We start from the raw sequence: 22827 nt of genomic DNA, 5'->3' as shown, positions 1-22827 counted from the left end.
ATACACGTAATTTCTCTCTCTCTCTCTCTCTCTCTCTCTCTCTCTCTCTCTCTCTCTCTTCTAATACTGACCACGTGGTAGGTGAATCCAGCCCCCCCTTCCCCTTCCCTCCCTTCTTAATCCCTCCTGGGTGTCTCAGGTCAAATCCCCCTTCACACTTCCCCTCCCCCCTGGACCACCACCCCAACAAACCCACATCCACACTCCCACCCACACCTACACCCACACCCCACTACGTCGGAGTGTATGAATCAGTAACGTAACAAACCTCTCAGCAGACAGTAACTTTGACACTCCATCTACTACTAAATATAACAAAACCAAATTAACAAATGAAAGCACAATTATAAATAACTTATAAAAGAATCAAAAGTACTCAGGGTGGCTCATTTCCCGCCAGGAGAGAGAGAGAGAGAGAGAGAGAGAGAGAGAGAGAGAGATAACGGTATAGAAAACGTGGCAACACTGTACACAGGTGCGGGCCACACCTCACCCGCAAACGGCCGGGATTCCGACTATAGCTTCTTTAGAAAACTCAGACTGGATAACACAAGATGGAAAGATGCAACAAGAGCTTGTCATAGACATCATTGATTATGTAGCTGCCTTGTGTAAATTACCTGATCGGATACTCAAAATAGCCAAGACGACCCAGTACACCCCAGGTATGTGCATGCTAGACTTAATGAACGAGGTAGAGATGAATTGTAGCATAGCAGGGGTGACCGAAACACAATCACATTCTAGTAGAATGAGAGTGCCTGAGACTGTATCACCTGCGAAAACAGCTACAACTACCCAAAACAGAGAACGAAATCGATCGCGACCCGAAAACAAATAGAACAAACAACCGTACGCTTCAAGGCAGCGTTCTCAAACACCAGGCCACCGGCAGCCACATAAGTTTCCGCGTAGTTCGAGTAGATCTCGCGCCACAGACACCACTAAATATGGGAAGTCATCTCACAGATCACAGTCGGGAGATAGGTCCATTCTTTGTTATTACTGTGCTAATCCAGGACACACAAAGAATGACTGCTTTATCAAAGCAAAAGAAGATAAACAAAAGACACAAGGATATGATCCATACTGTAGACATCAACGCTCCCAAAGGGCATTGGACCATCAACTGTAAGACAGTAGAGAATATAGCTGCCATTTTCAAATCGGGGGAAGGCCACGTCACAACAAAAAATGATCAGTCATAAAGAAAAGCAAGTCTAAAATACACAGGAGGCATGTTGGGAAGTGAGTGTACCTTGATACCAGCTGTATATGAGGATCAAAACGTTCCCATATTTTTAGACACAGGTCTCCAGTGAACTTAATAACACAAAAAGAAATACAGAATTTTTAGAAATAAGAAGAAAGTAACTTTTCTGGAAGAATCTGATTTAGACCTATATTCAGTAGATGGCAAACAAATCTCAGTAAAATGTATGATACGGTTAAACATCAGTTTCACTGACTACAAGACCAATTTCTGCATTTTTTTATAATGTTGAAAACTTAGCAATAAAAGCTGATATGTTGCTGGGCTTAAGATGCATGAGAACAGAGAAAATAACTTCACTCCAACAAATGAATGGAATAGACTTTGATAATGAATTCATAGAGGAAATACCATCAGAGTCCTCACCGATTAGTAAAACAGAACCAGAAGGAATTGGTAATATTAAAATCTTAAACAAACATACACAAACAGATGAGTGTATAGATCCACTCCCCCCCCCCCCACCCTGCCTCCAGGAGTAGAGACCGCGGTAACGGTACTGACATCAGTTTTTCCTACCCATCTCACCAATGATTTAGTTATTCTTCCTAACTCCTACATAAGGGTAACCATAGAGAGCAAATTAAAGAATAGTTTTGTTCTTCTTGGAAGAATTATGTAAAGTAAAAGGATTGTTTCCTCACCCTGCCTCTGGGTGGGAAATGAGGTCCGGATGATGATGATGATGATGAAAAGGATTGTCAGTAGAAAACGCATTATGTCAGATGAATAACGATGGGCAAACTCAGATATTCCTAATTAATCACATGAATTGGGAAGTATAGTTGAAAAAGGGCTTGTATAGTTAATATTGAAAAATGTCCCGCCCCTGTGAAGGAAATAGTTTTAGATAGTGTGACAAGTAAGACAAAATCTACGGATAGAGAAAGCATAAAAGAGAATTTAATTCACTCAGATGAATTTGATGAAGAAACTGATTTGTTAACATTGCTGGAAAAACATAAGGGCACCGTATCATTATCCGGAGAACAATTAGGGTGTACTAACCTGATTAATCACAAGATTAACGTGCACCCAGGCACACAACCGATTTTCGTACCTGCCTATAGAGTCCCACAATCGTAACGTACACTCGCAAACCAGTATGTCGATGAAATGCTAAACCTTGGAATTATTGAGCCAACCGAGTCCCCTTGGAATGTCCCATTATTTTTCGTGCCCAAACGAAATGGAGGAATGAGTGCGGTAGTAGATTACCGTAAACTAAACAATCACACAATCCCAGACCGGTTTCCCATGCCATTGCTAAGTGACATCCTACAGAATATTGGACCAGAGAATAATGTATTTTCCACAATAGACTTGCTAAATGGATACCATCAAATTCTACTAGATCAGGAGTCACGCAAATACAATGCCTTTTCCACAAATACAGGACATTATCAGTACAGGAGAATGCCAATGGAATTGAAGACAGCACCAGGCACTTTCCAACGCCTGATGGATTACGTATTGTCCGGAATTCTAGGGCAAGGAATATTCGTTTATCTTGATGATATAATTGTCGCAACTAACGATATAAAAGAACATCTCCTGAAATTAGACCTACTCATACAAAAGCTTGGTGACGCTGGTTTAAAAATTAAGCTTTCTAAATGCAAATTTCGCTTTAAGGAAATAAATTTTTTGGCCCACAAACTAAATTTTGAAGGTACTCACACCTCCGATGACAAAATACAGGCAGTGAGAGACTTCCCAGAACCCACTACGTTAGATGAAGCTAGACAGTTTTTAGGTCTAGCAGGGTATTATAGGTTATTTATACAACAAATCTCTCAAATAGCCTTTCCTCTATTCCTACTACTCAAAAAAGATGCTGTATTCCAATGGGAAGAACAAAAACAAGCATTTCACGAATTAAAAGATAAACTCACAAATGCACCATGTTTGGCCTATCCGGATTTCACAAAGCCATTTATTATTTGCACAGACGCATCTATTAAAGGATTAGGGGAGGAAAGAATCAACCAACTGCATTTGCCAGCAGACAAATAAAAGGTGCAGAGAAAAATTATTGCACTACAGACGTAGAGGCACTTGCAGTGGTTTTTGCATTACAAAAGTTTCGAGATTTGGTATAATGGTAACGATATTCACTTATTCACCGACCATAAACCCCTAGTGGGTATGTTTAAAGAAAAACTCCTCTCTGGGAGGAGAGCAAGATGGAAATGTATAGTCGAAAATTATAATGTACACATTCATTACATACGAGGCAAAATTAATCTAGTAGCTGATGCATTATCCAGGAACCCGAAAACAATTCATGTCGCGGCATTAGATCTCAAAGGAGACATCCCAAACCACGATGAAATCGCGAAAGCACAAAGACTTGATCCAACTTGGTCTAAAGTTATATACAAGTTAGAAAGCGGAGATGACACACAATTACCCAAACTACATGTACCACTAGAACAATTCACAATAATCAATAATGCCTTATACAGGATCAACCCAGGACAACCAAAACGCCGAAGAAATAATAAACAATTAGTGGTACCTAATGACATGATACCCAAGTATTACGAACGATACACGATAGCCCACATGCAGGACATCCTGGGAAGGATAGGACATTCAAACAAGCCCAGTAGTTATATTACTGGCCTTCATTACGAAAAGATATAAACAATCATATAGACAGATGCGAATCATGTGCAAAACACAAAGGATACCGAATCACACCTGCACGTATAGGTAATTACCCTGTACCACATCAACCATGGGACGTTGTCGCGGTTGATTTACTCAAGATGCCATTATCATACAGTAATTACCAATACCTATTCGTAGCAACGGATCATTTTTCCTGTTATGTAATTTTTGCCACAGTTAAGGATAAAACAGCAGAGACAGTAGCAAAGGCAATAACAGATAATGTAATATGTCGCTTTACTACCCCAAAGGTACTAATAAGCGATAATGTAGGTGAATTTAATTCTGATATCGTACGAGAAATATGTAAACAATACAATATCAAAAAGGTTAACGTTTTAGCCTATCACCCAGCATCCAATGGGTTAGTAGAGAGACAAAACAAAAAAGCATTAGATGTGCTACGACACATTCTCCATGAAAATTATGCAAGCTAGGATGATTGGATTCCTAGAGTAGAAGCCTCAATTAATGGATCTATAAATAAATCCATAGGTGACACACCACATTTCATTATATATGGGACAGATAAAAAATTACCATATGAAATTCTAGAAGGTGAAAATCTGCCCATAAACAATTACGATGATTACTCTAAACTCCGTTTACGTGAATTCCAGGACATACATAAAAGAGTGAAAAAACAATTAACGATGTCCAAGGAAGAAATGACGGAGGCATTTAACAAGAAGGCAAGAGACTCGCCTGTCAGCGTAGGAGACATTGTTTATGGTATCATTCATACGAGAGAATAAATTATCCCAGAAATTTGAGGGCCCAGAGTAATGAACATAAAAGCAAACAAAGTTTTAATTAGGTTACTGTCAAGTGGCGAAGAGAAACAAGTTCATATTGACCATTTAAAACGAGTTTCAAGGGAACTATCCAATAATTATACAGCCTCGGATACCACCGAACAACCTAAAATAACTCATGAAACCAACCAAGAAATCAACAATAATTACAAAAATAAATTAAGGTCATATACCAAACAATCAAACATAGGTGCAACTGTTCCAAAAAAATCTACGGTACATCATTTACTTGATTTAAATATCGATTTAAACTCCTTCTATAAATGAAATAACAAGCAAGTTATTGTTCTACATTAGTCACCCGTAACGCACGTCATCACAACCATCGACCACAGCATGACCATATTAGAAAATTAATAGATTTTTTTTTTTTTTTTTCGGTATTTAACGATGAAGGGACTTATACCAAGGATTCTCCTCTACATAGTAAGAGGATATGCTCACTTAGACCCCCAACACAGAGTATGGCAAGGATGCCTCATAGCTCCAACGGTCACGACGTCAATCGTGAAAGATGTGGTGGGTACTGAAATATGCTTAGACTATTTATACGAATTACCTTCTTATCCAGAGAACATCGCCAAACCCATGAGGACCCTGGACTTCATGATAGGAGGCTATGTTTCACAAGCACATAACATAAAGGAAGTGAATGAAATAGCGAAGTTAACGAAATGGAAGATAGAAGAGGTAAAGTCAACTATGATCATCATGATCCAAGATCTCCCATCTCATGGAACGGAGGTACTGAGCGCCACGAACAACATTGCACGTACCCGCCAAAAGCGCGGTTTGTTTGACCTGGGTGGTGCAATTCTTGGAAACATCCTTGGATTGGCTACAGAAGAAGACCTTCAAGAAATAAACAACAAATTTAATAAAACGGCTCAGGTACTAACATATCAAAATAAATTTATCGCCGGACAAATCTCAGCAATGAAGACTATCTGTCTATCTATCTATTGCCAGAAGCCATAATCCCGTAAAGGGTGGCCATTTGACCTTGAGTTATTCGTTTTACGAGGAGGGGCACTAACCCTCCACCAACCCACTTGTTGACATAGGGAGCACGTGTGGTTTGGTCATATGGTTACTACCCAGCGCTGTAAATGGTTTCTTGGCTTACAGGAAACCATTTGGCTTTCACTCAGTGTAAAGCCACCTGTATAGGAAAGAAAACCATTAAGAAGTGACAGGAAAGACGGGAGAAATAGGAAGAGAGGAGGGAAGGCACAGAAAAAGAGTGATGAAGGCTAAGGATGAAGTAGGCAGCACTACATCAAGTGAGTGGATGATGGTCACTACCATCTACCACATAGCAATGAAGACAATCGTGAAAAATCTATTAAAAAAAAAAAAAAAAGCAGAAAACATAGCTTACGAGAGTGTAGACAAAATAAATGCCATGGAAGGGAACATAACACTTTTCCAAAACTTCTCCATCATCACGAAACATATTGACACAATTATACTCCAGCTAGATAACACTGAAGTTCGTTACAGGCCACTTATGCAAGGAATTGCAAATGCTGGTATTGGCAGGATCACAACTGACCTACTTCCAGTTCATGAGCTACGTCAGATAATTTATTAGCCAGGGCATATATAAACATAGTTTGAAGCCATTATTTCGTGGTGGAGATTTCATGTTATATTATCCATATTTAGATGCAACACTAACACCAACATCAGTAGTAGTTCATTTACCATTCGTAACTGACGACCTGTTCACAGTATACCAAATACACCCCTTCCCTTCTAAGAATAATAACACTTTGGTCATTATCAACATCGACACAGACACCGAACTCTTCATGGTCTCCAAGAGACGGAACACTGTCACTTTCGCCAGTGAATCAGTGATTGAACGAAACTGCCGTACGTCCTTGCATGCCGTTCACCTTTGTCCTGCGTACATTTCACGTTTCAGCCTACTGGAACAGTCCCTTGTGAAATGGCTATCATAAGAAATCACGACATTCATAATCATTGCAACTTCACTTTTGCTCCAGATAAGCTTGTACACCATCAGCGCATCAGACACAGGCTCTTTATTTCACTCATAACACATCAGTTTACATAGTCTATCCAGATATACCACCATCTCATACTTCAGCATCAGGATTATACATACCATCAGACTACTGTGTGGTACTTACACCATCCATGTCCACTTTATCCACCATCAATCACTTCGCCATCCTCAATCACACACACAAATATTTCCGCCCACTGCCTGATAAGCACAAGTATTAAGTTGACTTCACCTAAGTTTGAATCTATGAAACTAATCAATGAAACAATGAAGCCCTGGGAAGATTTGAGTTTGAGTATGTTCAACCCATATTATGTGTATAGCCCAGCACCTACTGTCTTCATAATCTTCTCTATTGTATTTGCAGTAATGCTGTTCGCAATGCACAGAATGCATAAAGAATTGCAAACTTGTAGTCAATATTTAGAGGAGGTAAAGTCAAGATTCAAGTAAAACCCCCTGAATGAAGCGTACATATTTTGTATATAGTATTACTTTTATATTTAAAAAAAAAAAAAAAAGGAAAGACACATGATATAGAATTATACCAGTATCATTATCTCTATACAAAATATTAATAGCTCTTACTATACTCTTAACTTTGAACTATTTTTTTGCATTTTTGCATATGTCTGTTATCTATCTATCTATCTATCTATAGCCCGACGCCCTAATCCTGCAAAGGGTGGCCGCAGACAAAACGCCTCCAAGTCGCTCTGTCACCCACCATTTGACTACCCTCCCCCCAACTCCCCCCCCTCCCTCATATACCTCTCAACTCCATCCCTCCACCTCATCCTCGGTCTGCCTCTCCCTCTCCCTCCCTCCACCTCACCTACATACACCCACTTAGTCAGTCTTTCATTCTCCATTCTCTTCACATGTCCAAACCACCTCAGTGTATTTCTCCTAATCTTCTCAACCACGCCCACATCCACCCCACAGCGTTCCTTCACTTCTTCATTCGTCAACCTGTCCCTCTATATCGTTCCACATGCTCCTCTCAAGTAACTCATTTCCACAGCTCTCACTCTTGACTTGTTCCCCTCTTGCAAGGTCCATGCCTCGCTTCCATACGTCAGGGTAGGGATCACAATACTATCATGCAGTGACTTCTTAACTTCCATACTCGCCTCCCTATTTCTCATCAATGCTTTCAGTGTACTAACAACCTTCCTTCCCTGCTGTACCCTTTCACGCCCTTCATCCTCCAATGTTCCATCCTTACTCATCACACTACCCAAGTACTTGAATGCACTCACATTTTCCATATCCTCACCATCCAACCTCACTGCACACTCTGTGACTTCATTCCTCTCAAACACCATAACTTTACTTTTGTTTACATTAACTTTCAGATTCCTCCTCCTACACACTGTCCCAAATTCATTCACCAAACCTTGAAACTCCCATTCATCTTCACTCAACAGTACTGTATCATCAGCAAACAGCAACACCGGAAGCTTCCAAATCTCACCCTCATTCATTAGAGCCACCCCAACATCCACTGCCCTACCCTGCACCTCCTTTACAACCCCATCCATGTATATGTTAAACAGCCATGGAGACATCACACAACCCTGTTTCAGTCCCACACTGAGATCAAAGAACTCACTCAGCTCACCATCCACTCGCACCGTAGCCCTAGCTCCCTCGTACATACTCTTCACAGCACTCAATAATTTCCCCTCCACTCCATATATTCTTAATACCTTCCACATACTTTGCCTATCTACTCTGTCATAAGCTTTCTCCAAGTCCATGAAGGCAGCATACACTTTCCTTCCCTTCTCTAGATACTTCTCCACTAAACATCTTAGAACAAATATCTGATCTACACACCCTTTTCCCTTACTAAATCCCCCTTGTTCTTCTCCAACTAGCTCCTCTGTCATATGCCTAACCCTATCAATGAGTATTCTACCATATATTTTACCAGTCACACTAAGTAGGCAAATACCCCTATGGTTACCACATACGTCTCTCTCTCCTTTTCCTTTGTATAAAGGAACAATTATACCTGATTTCCAGTCCTCTGGAACCCTTCCCTCTTCCCAAGCCAATCTACACAACTTCCATATCCACTCCACAACAATCTCATCCCCATACCTAAGCATAACACCACACACTCCATCAATTCCTGGGGCCTTTCCCAAATTAATCTTCTTCATCACTTCCACTACTTCCGCCCTACTGATCTCTTCCTCCCTCCTCTCATCTCTTCTTCTCCCAGCCATTCCCCAACCACTTATACTCGCACTGCTCTCACTCTCTACATTCAACAAATCCTCAAAGTGCTCCTTCCATCTCCTCAGTTTCTCTCTCTTCTCCACCAACAATCTATTATTCCTATCTTTCACTCCCCTACTATTTCCCCTTTCACACTGCCTTACTTTCTTTACCTCCTTCCAAAACAATTTCTTACTCTCCCTCCATTTCACACTCAGATTCCTCCCAAACTCTTCATCCACTTTCTTTTTACTCTCCTTTACCAGTCTCTTAACCTCCCTTCTCCTGCTCACATATACCTCTCTCTTCTCTCTCTCATCTTCTCCCCTACCTCTACTCGCTAACCATTCACTATATGCATTCTTCTTTTGTTCCACAGCTCGTTTCACCTCATCATTCCACCATGCTGTCCCTTGCACACCCTTGCATCTCCTCCTCACTCCACAAACCGCCTCACACGCTGCGCCTATCTCTTCCGTGGATATCTTACATACGTCTTTCACCCCTTCCATCTGCTCTAGCTCATACCTTCCCAATCTTTGTTCCATTATGCTCTTATACTCTGACATTTTCTCACTATCTTGCAATTTCTCCACTCTTCTCACAGGAGTTGCTTCCTCCTGTCTTCCCCTTCGTCTCCTCAACCACTTTCTTTGCAGCTCTACCTTGGCCATCACTAAGTGATGGTCCGAGACTCCATTCCCCCACCCTCTCCACACTCTTGCATCCAACACTTGTCTTCTCATTCGCTCATCCACACACACGTAGTCTATCATTGCCTTTCGTTCAACAAGTTCACCATTCATCCTCCTCATTACTCTCCATGTATACCGGTGGATCAGCTTATGCCGAAAGTAGGTGTTGGCTATTGCCAACCCCTAACAAGCACAGATGTCCACCGAAGCACTTCCATTCCCATCTCCGTCAGCTGGCACACCCCACTGACCAACCACTCCATCCACTTGTACATTCCCAACTTTGTCATTCATGTCTCCAATCAACAGCACTCTCTCGCTCCTCTCAAACTTGTCCATACACGCTTCTACACTCGCCCAAAACTCATCTTTCACTCTTGCCACTCGATCCTCTGTCAGGGCATACACATACAATCGCCCACGCTTGTATACCTACTTTCATCCTCACCCATACAATCCTTGCACCCACTGTTCCATACTCTCTTATATTCTCCTTCCACATCTTGCTTATCATCAGACATACTCCCTCTCTTGCCCTCTCATTTTCATTGACTCCCGCACATATACCTAAACCATATTCCCATTCTCTCACCCTTTCACCTTTCCATTTAGTTTCAGTCAATCCACATATATCTGTTATGCATACAGATTTTACAATATGTCATACAATATTCTATAATCATTTTAACTATAGTACATTTGTTCAATTATGTATACAACATGTTTAAATTGTGTTATGTTTCTAGAATATTACTGGATCATTGCAATATTAACATGAATATTATATCTATGCAATATTATAATCAGTGTTATGTATTAACAGATTAGCATATGTCAATGATGATTGCTGTCAGAGGATCGCCAGCTGGCATGACCGAGCGATGTCAGGACTCCATATTATAATAATACAATTCATAGATAGATAGATAGTAGGTAGGAACACCACTCAAGCTATGTGTGGGAAGAGGAAATGAGCATGCAAGATTTTAGTGAAGGAAAGTTAGAAGTGCACCGGAAATGCTATATATGCACAAACACACACAAGCTTCTAGAACCCAGACCCATGGGTTGTACACATGACACTAGGTCTCCTGTAAAAGAAGGAAGGGATTAGAGAGTCAGAAAGGGGCTAGCCATAGAAGCGAAAGGTTGTGGAGAGAGAAAATAAGAAGAGGGGTCCAACGAGACTTAGCTAGTAAATTACGCTCTTGTGTAATACTCGTACATACACTGCTCAACTTAAACTTTTCTTTGAAGATAATAAATCAAGATCAACTCCCTGTATCCATCGTCAACTTCTCCTACCTTCGACTACACGATAACTAGAACCAAATCTCAAGACTAACATATTACAAACTCAAGATTCACAGGCTGATCGAGTTGAGCAGAGAGTGTTGCGATGGTTTGGGCATATGGAGAGAATGGATAATGAGCGATTGGTGAAAAAAATAAGTAGATCTGATGTGAGAAGTGTAAGGCTGAGAGGGAGACCACAAATAGGATGGATGGACAGTGTGAAGAGAGCAGTGGTTACGAGAGGGATGCCTGTTGAGCGAGGAAGAGTGGATGTGCATGACAGAAATAAATGAAGAGAAATTGTGAATGAATAAAAATGATGACGCATCCTGAGGGGATATTCTCCTGCATTTGGTCTGATCAGCTAATCAGGTCAGGTGCGGTCCTGTTGTGGATGTCATTGATTGCACTGTGCAGTTGACCCTCGTGCGGTGTGGTGCGATGAGGATCTGTCCCTTCTCCCCTTTGGGGCTAAGATGCGAATGAATGTGTTTGAGTGATGGGCAAATTGGAAGTGTGTAGTCCTGTCTCGGCTACCTCCATTTTCTTGGGAGAAGCAGCCTAGGTATGTAGATAGATAGACATCTTATTTGGTTGCAAAATGTTAATTACTCACGAATTTCTTCATGAAAAATCGAGGAGAGGCACATCTATTGCAGGTAAGTATGTCTTAACTCAGCTGCAGAAGCCCAAGCCATTGCCTAATGTCAGCTCTGTCATCATCTTATAATTGACTGCTGATCCCTAAGAACAGTTTCTGACAGTGCCTGTGACTGACTAAATGAAGACATGATGTCAACTGCTGCCAAAGGAGATTTACGAGGCTTGAAGTTATGTAGAGGGTGATGAGTAAGAAAGAAATATCTGGTTATGAAAATTTATGCTAGAGTTCCAACATCTCAACATCACAGTAAGCAATGGCACCAGAAATCAGATGTGGCGCTCTGAGCACTGTAGTTACTTGTTTTATGTATGACGCCCAGGAAACCTTTTATTTTTTTGGGTGTTAACTAATGGCGAAATGGACGTGTGGCAGTCTAGTAAGTTAAGGCACTCCAGTACAATGGTGCTCATGCAGATTTCCAACTGAGGGGTGGTTTGGGTTCATTGCTTACATGATGGCACTCAGGGACCACTGACGCTGGCCACCCTTGCTATACATGTTGGGAGTGAGCACTCTAGATCCAAACCTCTATGATCCTTGTGAAGCGGAGATGGATTGGATAATAAATATATATTTTGTAAGATCATGGAATTAGAGATTTTTACATCTGCACGGGCGATACTGCAACAGATGCAATGCTTTTCGTGACACCTGTGTGTGTGTGTGTGTGTGTGTGTGTGTGTGTGTGTGTGTGTGTGTGTGTGTGTGTGTGTGTGTGTGTGTGTGTGTGTGTGTGTGTGTGTGTGTGTGTGTGTGTGTGTGTGTGTGTGTGTGTGTGTGTGTGTGTGTGTATCCGTGTAAAAAAAATACAGTAACTCAGTTTACATCTGATTTTTATAACTCTGTGGAAGTCAGTGATAAGTCAAGTGGTAGATGAATGCTTTTGGAGACCAACAGGTCAAAGGTCAAGGTCAAATGGCAGGGTTAACCTCAATAGATTTTCTCTGATTTAGAAGAAGCTTGGTGGAAGAGTTGAGGGTAAGGCAAGATTGGAGGGATTAGTTTCTTAGAATAATCATTCAAAGATCAGAGTCAAAGAGGACTGTCATGGTTCTACCCTTGTGTATCTGTGTGAGAAGAAAAAAAATATTCATTTGATTTGGGCCATGAATGGAGAAACGGTTGAGGATCAGACAATAGGTTAATCCATTTTTTAAAATAACAGTAGAACAAGGATCTCATAGTAAGATCTATTAACGGGGTTCTTGTCCAATTTCCACCAAACCTCCTACAAGGGTTCATGGAAAGGCAGGGATGAAAGAACTGGATTTTGAGAACAATCATCCAAGTGCAAAGGCCACAGAGAAAGACCAAAGTTCAAGGTCAGATGACAAGGTCAGCATAGACGGATTTAAGCCGATTTATATCAAGTTTGGTGGAAGAGTTGACAGTAAGACAAGGACAAAACTGTTCGATATTAAGAACATTCAGTCAACAGTCAAGGCCAGATGGCGAGGTAAAATGTTCCACTCAATGACTCGGACAGTTTAATTACACTTTGGACCAAAGTTAGTGGAAGAATTGAGGGATAAACCGAAGATGAAGGGATTTGATTTAGAGAAAAATGTAATGGATCTCTGTCACAGATAAGAACAACTGAAACAATTTCAATTCAGTTAGGACCAGAGTTAGTGAAAGGGCAGAGTCAGGCAAGCATGAAGTAGTTCGATTTTAAGATCAGTATGTCGATGATTTACGTCACTGGACCAAGTTAAATAGTCCCGCCTTAGACCATTTCTAAGGCGTGGGTGTTGCACTCTCAGAGTGTTTATTCTTATTAACCCTGTCACCACTGAATAAAGTAGGTCATAGCATATGATTTGTTAACCTACCCCCTGGCTGCAGTCTTCTCAGTAATTCAGGAGTAATCCTTACCAGGACACAGACCTTGCTAGTTTACTGTTACTCCATTTGTTTACATTATAATAAGTCTCATAACATAATCTTCTGCTTAATCTTAGTCTGCTTGGCCAGGCAGACCCGTCAACCACAGGTAAGCCGGTCAGTCTTCTAACATCAGAAACTTCACAAACTGCATCCCCCAAGGATCTGTTTTGTCCCCTACACTCTTTAACCTATACATGCACGACATACCCACACCCCACACACCACAGATACACATAGCTTCCTATGCAGATGATATAACACTTACATGCACGCACCAAAACGCAAACACAGCTGCACACATCATTCAACCTTATCTCAACACACTACACGAATGGTTCACCACAAACAGGCTCAAAATAGCCCCAGCCAAATCTACAGTGACTCTTCTCACAAACTGGACAGCAGAACACAGTCACATCCCACACCTCATCATAAACAACACTCCCCTACCACAAACACACACACCCAAAATCCTTGGTGTAACATACAATACATCAATGTCATTTAAACAACGCATCACAAACATTAAAAATAAAGTAACAACAAGACTCAATGCTTTGAGGTCACTTGCCCATACAACATTCGGACACAACAAAGAAACTACCACCACAGTATACAAACAATGTATAAGTTCAGTGATGAATTATGCAAGCCCTGCCTGGGCTTCTAACCTCACCAAAACACACTACAACACTCTACAGACCATACAGAACAAGGCCCTAAAAATAATCACAGGCTGCACAGCTACTACACCCACAGACCACCTACATCTAGAAACCAAAGTCCTCAAAGTCAAGGATCACCTAGACATGAGAGGCACCCAGTTTCTTGTTGCAGCCTCCACAAACCTACAACATCCACTACAGTACATGGCAGCACATCCACCCACACCAAGGAACATCAAAACAACACCCAGCACACGATACCATACATAAATACTGTCATCTCTCCCCCCTCGCCCACCCCAGACCAGCTTCCAGATAACATATCCACAATCAGATCACTCGCCGCTCCATTAGGTCACTTAAAGACAACACACGGCTGCATGCACGGCCTCCTGACATCCACCGTTCTGAATCCTATCTTCTTCGTGAGGACAGGGTCCACCTGGCCAGGCTGAGGTGTGGGCACCATCCAGCCCTCTTAAGCTACCAGAAGAGGCTGGATGACTCCGTCGCTGATGCCTGTCTAGGATGCAACACAGCACCCCATACTATTAAGCACATTATGGAAGACTGCATTGCACACAATCACCTACACCAACAACACAACATACTGTACACTCTTTGAGAGCGCTGTGGGAAAGCCCGGTCTCGGCCATGGCCTTCCTAAGGGACTCGGGGCTGTTCGACCAGACTGCCTAGGGAACAACTACTACTACTACTACTACTACCACATGTAAGCAACTGCCCCACTGGGTTTGATTCTCTACCTCACTGATGCTGTGTCTGCGTCTTAGTGTGGTATGTTCTCCATTATGTGTGTTATATTGTGTGGGGCCATTCTAGAAGAGGGGCATGTTCGGTCTTTAGTTCCACCCAAACTGAATCGCAGCTTGTAACTGAAGATGATTAGTTGATGTCCTGATCTAAATCTAGCTAGTTGCATTCGATCACGTCAATATGATACCTATGTTTGTGGTGAAACCTGAGAGGAAGGGCTTGTAGTACAGTGTTCTTACTACGGTGTTGTATCGTCCTGCGTGGGAAATGAGTATGTAGGCGTTTCTTCATTGCTAGTATTGAAATGTTTGAAGGTGGGATGTTGTTGAGGAGGGTCTGGTAATGTTTGTGTGTGATTAGTTTATATGTCTAGTTGTGTTGTGAGACCCTGTTATATAACGACATCTGCACCATGTGATAGAGTAGGCTGCTGCATTGAACTGTGTCTCCCATATCAAAATATTTTCTAACGTGAGGACTTTCGTTTCAAAAAGAAAGTGAGCTGTGGGAGTGGTTTTAGTTCAGCCAGTAATGATGTGAGGGTCGTTGTTCTGTACAGACTAGTCTGCAGGGTGCTGTAGTGGGTGTTAGATAGGATGGGTGTCCCATGCCGGGGAGGCATAGGACATCACTCGTATAATAAATAGACTGTACAGCAGAGAGAGATGAGATGTCATATCGACTGAAATAAATGTAAAAAACTTATAGCAGAACACATAGAATGAAAATTGTCATTGTTAATTATTCTCGTAGTAGTAGTTTCTTGTTTACAGCTACTGTGATTTTGACAGTGTTATCGTGCATGGCGGTCACTGCTTTTATTAATATAAAAAGCAGGAGGTTTGCAAAGGAAATATCGGTCACGGGCGGGAAACAAATAATGGTTCCACACAAATGATTTGGTTCCATCAGGCTCCTTCATCTCGGTAGGTAACACATTTCGTTTATATTAAATTTTACCGCAAATCTAGTAATACTGTTGCATTCATGTGAATTCTTTACATGGACTTTCTGTCTTTACTAATCTGATTGAGCATTCATAGCAAAAGTAAATAAATATAAACAGTTGCATACGAACTTCTAAGTCATTCGACTTTATTCGTTTTATATAATTCAGTTATGGTTAGAAAAAAATTTAAAATGCATTTCTGTTCTCCAACTATTTTTGTGTCTATTTCTATCATGTGAAACTATTTAGTCTGCGTAACAGCAGAACTATGGAGAAAAGAATCTGTTCATATAACCTGGTGAAACCTGGGGCAAAATTGACACTTCCCCTGCCAACCACAGTTCCTCCCGGGGTCAGACGTCTACACCCGGCTAATTACGTATTATCGCCTCAAAAAACCAGCCACCAGGCATCTCACATGACCCTACTAACCAACTCATTGCCTCCACTAACCTTCAGGGCAGCCAAATCTACCCAATGGTATAAGCTGCTTGAAGTGCACACGCGTCTCCTCGTTTAAGATTGCTAACATTGCTGTGTCAATCGCTCCAGGTAGCACGCAGTTTACGCGTATGGCTTTGCTGAAATGGTAGGGAGTTTCCATAATTTACACAGTATTGATGATCTGTATTACAAAATATATATTATTCATATATGAGGAAAATAATTACAAACATTAAATCAAATACTGTACATGGAAGCCATGATCAGTCGATTGTCTGCATGCCTACATGGTTTAGCTACCTCGCCAACTCTGCAGCACACGTCTTGGTAAGTGAAATAACACCTCCTTTGCTTGCAGTATAGCCACTCATATTGGTACCGCCAATTTTCCCCCCAATACTTGCAATATTCACTACTGCACCCTTGGAATCTTTCCCATTTTCCAGCAGTGACGTTGCGAAAGCCTGGGTTACCAAGAACATTCCCTGCAGGGTTCAAGATCAGATTTTATTACATTATTTGTTGCCTATGTATCGGTAGCAATTGCATTATAGATTGACCATATTCTATTACTTTTTATGTCATGTAAGATTATTCACTAAAATGGTTGTCACAGCTTGCAACGTACTGTCAGGTTGACATCAATATTTTTCTGCCAGGTGTCGTCATCAGTCTCTAAGATGGGAGCGAAGGTGAGAACTCCGGCACAGTTGACTAGCAGCGAGGGCGTGGCGCCACACTGGTCCTGGGCTGACTTCATGGCGTCCTCCACACTCCTCCTGTCTCTCACGTCCATGGCCACAGCCACGTGCTGCTGCCCACCTGCCAGAGATAGGGGAATGATGCACATGTTCTTTATTAAGATATATTACAAGATCTTTTTGTGGTAGGTGGGGGCGCTCACCATCCACTCACCCGATATAGTGCTGCTCTTGGATGTATGCCCTTTCCTCTCCTCCATCCTTCTTTCCCTCCATCCTCGTCTTTCTTTCCTTCATTCTTTCCTCTTCCTTTTGCCTACAGGTGACTTTACACTCCCTCCTCTGTCTTTCTTTTCCTCATCCTTTCCTCTTCCTTCTGCCTGTGGGTGACTACACTGAGTGACAAGCCAAATGGTTTCCTGTACACCAGGGAACCATTTACTACGCTGCAAGGTAACTATATAACCAAATTTTGGCTCTCCAATCGGATTGAGCCCGTGAAGGTTTATCTCCAAGGGGTGGTTGGGGTTTATTGCTCATGTAATGCCACTCAGGGATGAGTGAGGCTGGTCACACTCATCTTAAATGTCAGGACCAACTTGCCTAGCCCCGGGCTTCTACGCTTCTCATGGGGCAATGTAGGATTGGATGATGATGATGGCAAGATCTTTTGTAACAATAACACCAAAATCCAGCTTACCAGAAAATTCTCAGGTGCAAATAGCAGTTAAAAGAAATGTTTTGTGAATGTCAAGTAGAAAATTTATATGTGCTGAGAGGACCATAATAAAGACATTTGATTCCAATTGAGAAGTTAAATGAATATCACTTGAACGGTCCTAAATGCAAAATTTGAAAGTTTTACTTCAGGACTGCAAGAATGGTGCACAGGTAGAATTTCACTAGACTGCTTACTGTCTAATACAGGAGGAAAAATGTCAACCTACTCCTTTGGGCAGTAAGTAACTGTACCATCCAGCTTTAGAAGAGGAAGTGTGGACACGCCAACACCAAAGAAAGCAGAAATGAGCGTACTCCACCACTTGTGATATGCTATTTTAATATTCTGATTCAGCTACAGAGAAAGCAGCCTGGGCCACAGCCCTTGGGGAATTATGAGAGAGAGAGAGAAAGAGAGAGAGAGAGAATTATCCACTTATTCTGAGCACTCCTGAGCACATATAGAAACTGTGTTCCTGGGTTTTAAATACATTCACTGATAAAAAAAGAAAATCGTCGTCAGCATAGTAAACACTGTCAAACAATAATTCATTGCACTAAGCAACACGTGCAAAATATGATTTACAGAAGGAGAATGAAACAAATGCATTTCAGTTTAACTTGTGTTTCTTTATTAGTATTTGGTCTTTCCAGCCATAGCCTTCAATACAACTAATAAGGAACTTTGCCTGTTGCCAGATATATATATATATATATAAATATATATATATATATATATATATATATATATATATATATATATATATATATATATATATATATATATATATATATAGAAAGATAGATAGATAGAGAGAGAGAGAGAGAGAGAGAGCCATGCAGGAGACCCAACGTCCCTCTTCAGCCTCTGAACTTGCTAGACGCGGTTCAGCCACGAAATTCCAAACATCATTCTTTGAACTCTGAACTTGCTAGACGTGGTTCCACTACGAAGGAGTTCTGACGAGCCTCTGCTGAACTTGCAGTACACGGTTCAGGCACGGAGGGGTCCCAGCATCCATCCTCGATATTTGAACTTCTTAGAGGTGGTCCTGCTCTGGAGAAATCGCGATGTATCCATGACCCGGACCGACTACCGCCAGATACCTTAACTCTTGGAGTGGATCCCCTTCCTGTACTCCCCTCCTCATGCCCTATCAGTCCCCTTCCCCTACACCTGAAGAGGAGATTCCAGGGATGTCAGCATATGACCTTGCTGTCCCTGCTTTCCTGGGTCCCTTCTAATTTTCCCGTGTACCCTCTCTGGGAACAAAACACACTCACGTCTGTCCCCAAAGGTCCGTAGAGAGAACAAGACATCGGGTTCCTCGCCTTCAAAACCCCTAGTGGACTTGTCATTACCTCACTCCACACACCACAACACCCACATGTACAGACATACAGTAGCCTCAGCCCCCAGACCTCCTAGCTTTCCAGTATGTAGTCCTGGTGGCGACCTCCAGTATGGCGGAAGGGAGAACTTCCCTCCAGACCCTCAGATTGAGACCCCCACACCCCAATTAACCATTTACCTCCCTTTGTCTTATGCCATCAACTTCACCTATCACGGTTGTATCAGAGGTTTAGAAAAATAAGAAATCTGTAGTATAGCTATCCTGAGTTTGTGCTTATACTTTGTGCTGCTAGAGAGTATTGGAAGTGTGTTTTGTGTATTCCTCCCAGTTTAGAAGAACCCAGAGGATCTAGGACTGCATCAGCATAACACTAGTGGCTAGCAGTGGTTCTAAATATGGAGGAAAAGCAAAGCAGAGCTTTGATCACCCACTTACATGGTAGTATGGTAGTACATACATCATGATACAGGTCCAAAGGTCCCACAGCCCCATATCCAAGTATGACCCCAAATTATATGACATTAAAACTTGCATGGAAATGGTCAAACCAGAGTTGGATTGGGTTCAGGAAGAGGATGCACAGAAAATCACTGTATTATTGCCTCAACTAGGCAAGTCGGCAGCCCTGGTAGCAAGGAAAATCAATGCGGCCCTAACATGGGCACAATGCAGTAAAGTAGTGATCGACGTCATCCAACCCTCCCTCGGGTTGGTCGTCGCGCCCTCGCAGTTAAATGAAGTGAAATTCTAGGTAGATCTGGATGCTCTGTTAGCATACTTATGGAAATTTATGATGTCTGTCTACACCCAACTGACTGAGGAACACCGCAATCAGCATATATTCGCGCACCTCATACATTCTTACTTAGTGCCATCTGGGAACACTTCACAATCACACAACACTTAGGGATTCAACTGGAACATCGTTACAATTTGGTGACTGCTGGTGGGGCATGCATATAAGCAAAAGCAGATTGAGACTGTGTGCCATGTCCCTACCCAATCGAGACAGAGGATGGAGTGTTGGGGAAATCAAAACTGCCAGAACACTGGTGAAATTAAAACTGCCCTTTCTAACCCAGAGTCTCCCCGTCCTCACAGGTAAAACAGACATGGCAAAACAGGCAGATCCTGATTGACCCATGGGAGTTTAAGGCCTGCAGTGCTTTCTGCACCCTGCATGATATGCATGAGCAAGTTAAAGCTCAGCACAGCCAGTCCAACTGCTAGGTTCTACCACAGAAGCCCCGTCCCTTCCAGTGTCGTGCTGCCAACAATGTAGACAATACAGGATTGGATCCAGAGGAAGAGGTCACTGCAGAATCCGCCTATGATGAAGTAGATGGGCAATGGGAAGAAACAGGGTCCTCAGAAGCTGGGCTAGATTTTTAGGTTCCCACCCATTGTCACCTCTGGCTCTGGGAGGGGCAACTAACACCAAGCTCAAAACGCCTGTATACATCCGTGAGGCTCCTAATGAATATGCGTGCTGCACATTCTTGCCTATAAACAATCACTTCTATAAGAAAAATCAGGCAATCTTCAAAACCCTTCAAGCCTTGTCAACTGACCTCATTGGGGCAGGAGATGAATGATTGGCCCTGAAGGGCGAAACCCTTCCCCTCTCAGTGTCCATCCCAGAGCCGTCACTTTACTGTACACCAACCACCCATTCATTGTGTTCGACTAGAAGTGCACAGCTCATGGTGGTTATGTTGGGCTGGATTTGCTACAAAAATTAGGAGCCACTATTGACTGCCAGCACCAGTGCCTCTGGTTTTGGGCCCACAACCCCACTGTCGGCCTGCACACCGCTGTGCAGAATGTCACAGAAAAAGACCACTGTCCAACCCCATCACCAAGCCTGGGTGCTGCTGGGGACCTTGGCCCAGCACCTGCTGATGCTCTCCCCGCATGTACTGTAGAGCTACCCTTTGTCACCAGTTGCCTCATCTCCCCGGCGATAGTTCCCCTCCCCACCTCAATGCCCTCAGAATCGCCATCTCGAATGAATCCCTTACACTTCCCAAAGGCTTGGTCGGGGGAGGGCTGGAAATGTTTGATACCCCGCTTAAACCCTCAAGTTCTACCGACACCCCCACCCTACCACAAATCCCCTCTCACCTCTCACCACAGCACCAACAAAACCTAGAACAGCTGCTCCTTTGCTACCAAGACGTATTCACCTCACACCCAAGAGATCTGGGCCAGACCGAGGTACTACATTGCCTAATGCACACTACAGGGTCACCCATACACTAGCCATCGTCCCGGAAAAATCCAGTGCAGCAGCAAGAAGAAGGTAGACAAGTTCAAGATATGCTGAGTACGCCCTCAACCAGCCCTTGGTCTTCTCCCATAATTCTGGTAAAAAAAAAAGAAAGGACGGATCCACAAGATTTTGTGATGACTATCGACAACTCAACAACATGACAATCAAAGATGCCCCACCCCTACCTCAAATCGACTACACTTTGGATTCACTATAGAGTGCTAGATGGTTCTCCGCTTTGGATATTCATTCTGGCTACTGGCTAGTACCCATTCAAGAAGAACATCCACAGAAGATGGCCTTCTCAACCAGCGGCAGATGACTGTATGAGTTTAATGTCCTCCATTTCAGCCTCTGCAATGGACCAATCACCTTCTTCGGGTTGATGGATTTCGTCCTACAAGGGCTAACTTGGGAAACTTGTTTGGCCTACCTAAATGATATAATCATATTCAGATGAACCTGGAAGGTGCATCTCCAATGCTTAGGGCAAGTGCTGCACCATATTCAAGCAGCTGGTCTCAGGCTTAAGGCATTAAAATGCAATCCCGCCCAAGGATCAGTCACATTCCTTGGCCATATTGTCTCCCATGAGGCGCCGTGGACCCTGACAAGCTCTAGGCCATTGCGGAGCTCACCCTACTTTCCAATGTCAAAGGAGTCCATGCCTTCCTTGACCTGGCCTCCTACTAAGATGCTTCATCAAGAACTTCACTACTGTTGCCAAGCCACTCCATGATATGACAAAGAAGAATGAGGCCTTCCAGTGGACTACCCCCAGAACCAAGGCCTTCAAAAAACTCAAACACCACCTCACTACAGCATCCATAGTTGCCTTCTCCAATTACATGCAACCTTTAGGCTGTATACCAACGTCTCCCTGGTTGGCGCTGTCCTCACTCAAATTAGGGAACGGAAAGAGCATATCATTGCTTGTGCAAGCAGGACCCTGAACCCTTCTGAAGCAAATTACACCGCCACAAAACGTGAATGCCTCAGAATGGACTGGGCACAGAAGCACATCTGGTCATACATCTTAGGGACCCCACTAATGATCACCATGGACCACCAGTCCCTGCAATGAATGCAGAGGTCACACACAACCAACACTGCCTTAGTCCAGTGGTGAGAAGCCCTGGAAGAATTCAACTTCGACATCGTGTACTGTCCGGACAAATTCCATACCAACGTGGATGCCTTGTCGAAACTCCCCTTGAAATCACTTACCGAACCAAATCACTCACTGAACCACAGAAAATGTGTTGCAGTGTTTCAGGGAACACCCTACAGCAGCAATGGGAAACTAAAGAAAAACCAAAGCGGATGCCTCCCAGCATCTTCACAAAGTTAGAACATACAGGGGACCACCTGTAT

The 22827-nt window shown here is 42.6% G+C and overlaps 1 protein-coding gene across 1 annotated transcript in view; it reads right to left on the bottom strand.

The window, feature by feature from the left end:
* LOC145394473 ((3R)-3-hydroxyacyl-CoA dehydrogenase-like) overlaps nt 1-22827 on the bottom strand; it is a 97767-nt gene that overhangs the window by 24888 nt on the left and 50052 nt on the right. Inside the window, exons 3-5 of the mRNA XM_080268327.1 lie at nt 17034-17227; nt 16706-16890; nt 16415-16542 (exon numbers count right to left, since the gene is read on the bottom strand). Coding sequence (XP_080124453.1) covers nt 16415-16542; nt 16706-16890; nt 17034-17227 — 507 coding nt within the window. The remainder of the gene's footprint in view (nt 1-16414; nt 16543-16705; nt 16891-17033; nt 17228-22827) is intronic.

The sequence above is a fragment of the Coenobita brevimanus genome, chromosome 27 (genome assembly GCF_032717465.1).
Source record: "Coenobita brevimanus isolate Jiangsu-jjx chromosome 27, ASM3271746v2, whole genome shotgun sequence".
Taxonomy (NCBI): domain Eukaryota; kingdom Metazoa; phylum Arthropoda; class Malacostraca; order Decapoda; family Coenobitidae; genus Coenobita; species Coenobita brevimanus.
Note: the sequence above shows the minus strand (reverse complement) of the source record. Positions and strands in the feature narration are given on the sequence as shown.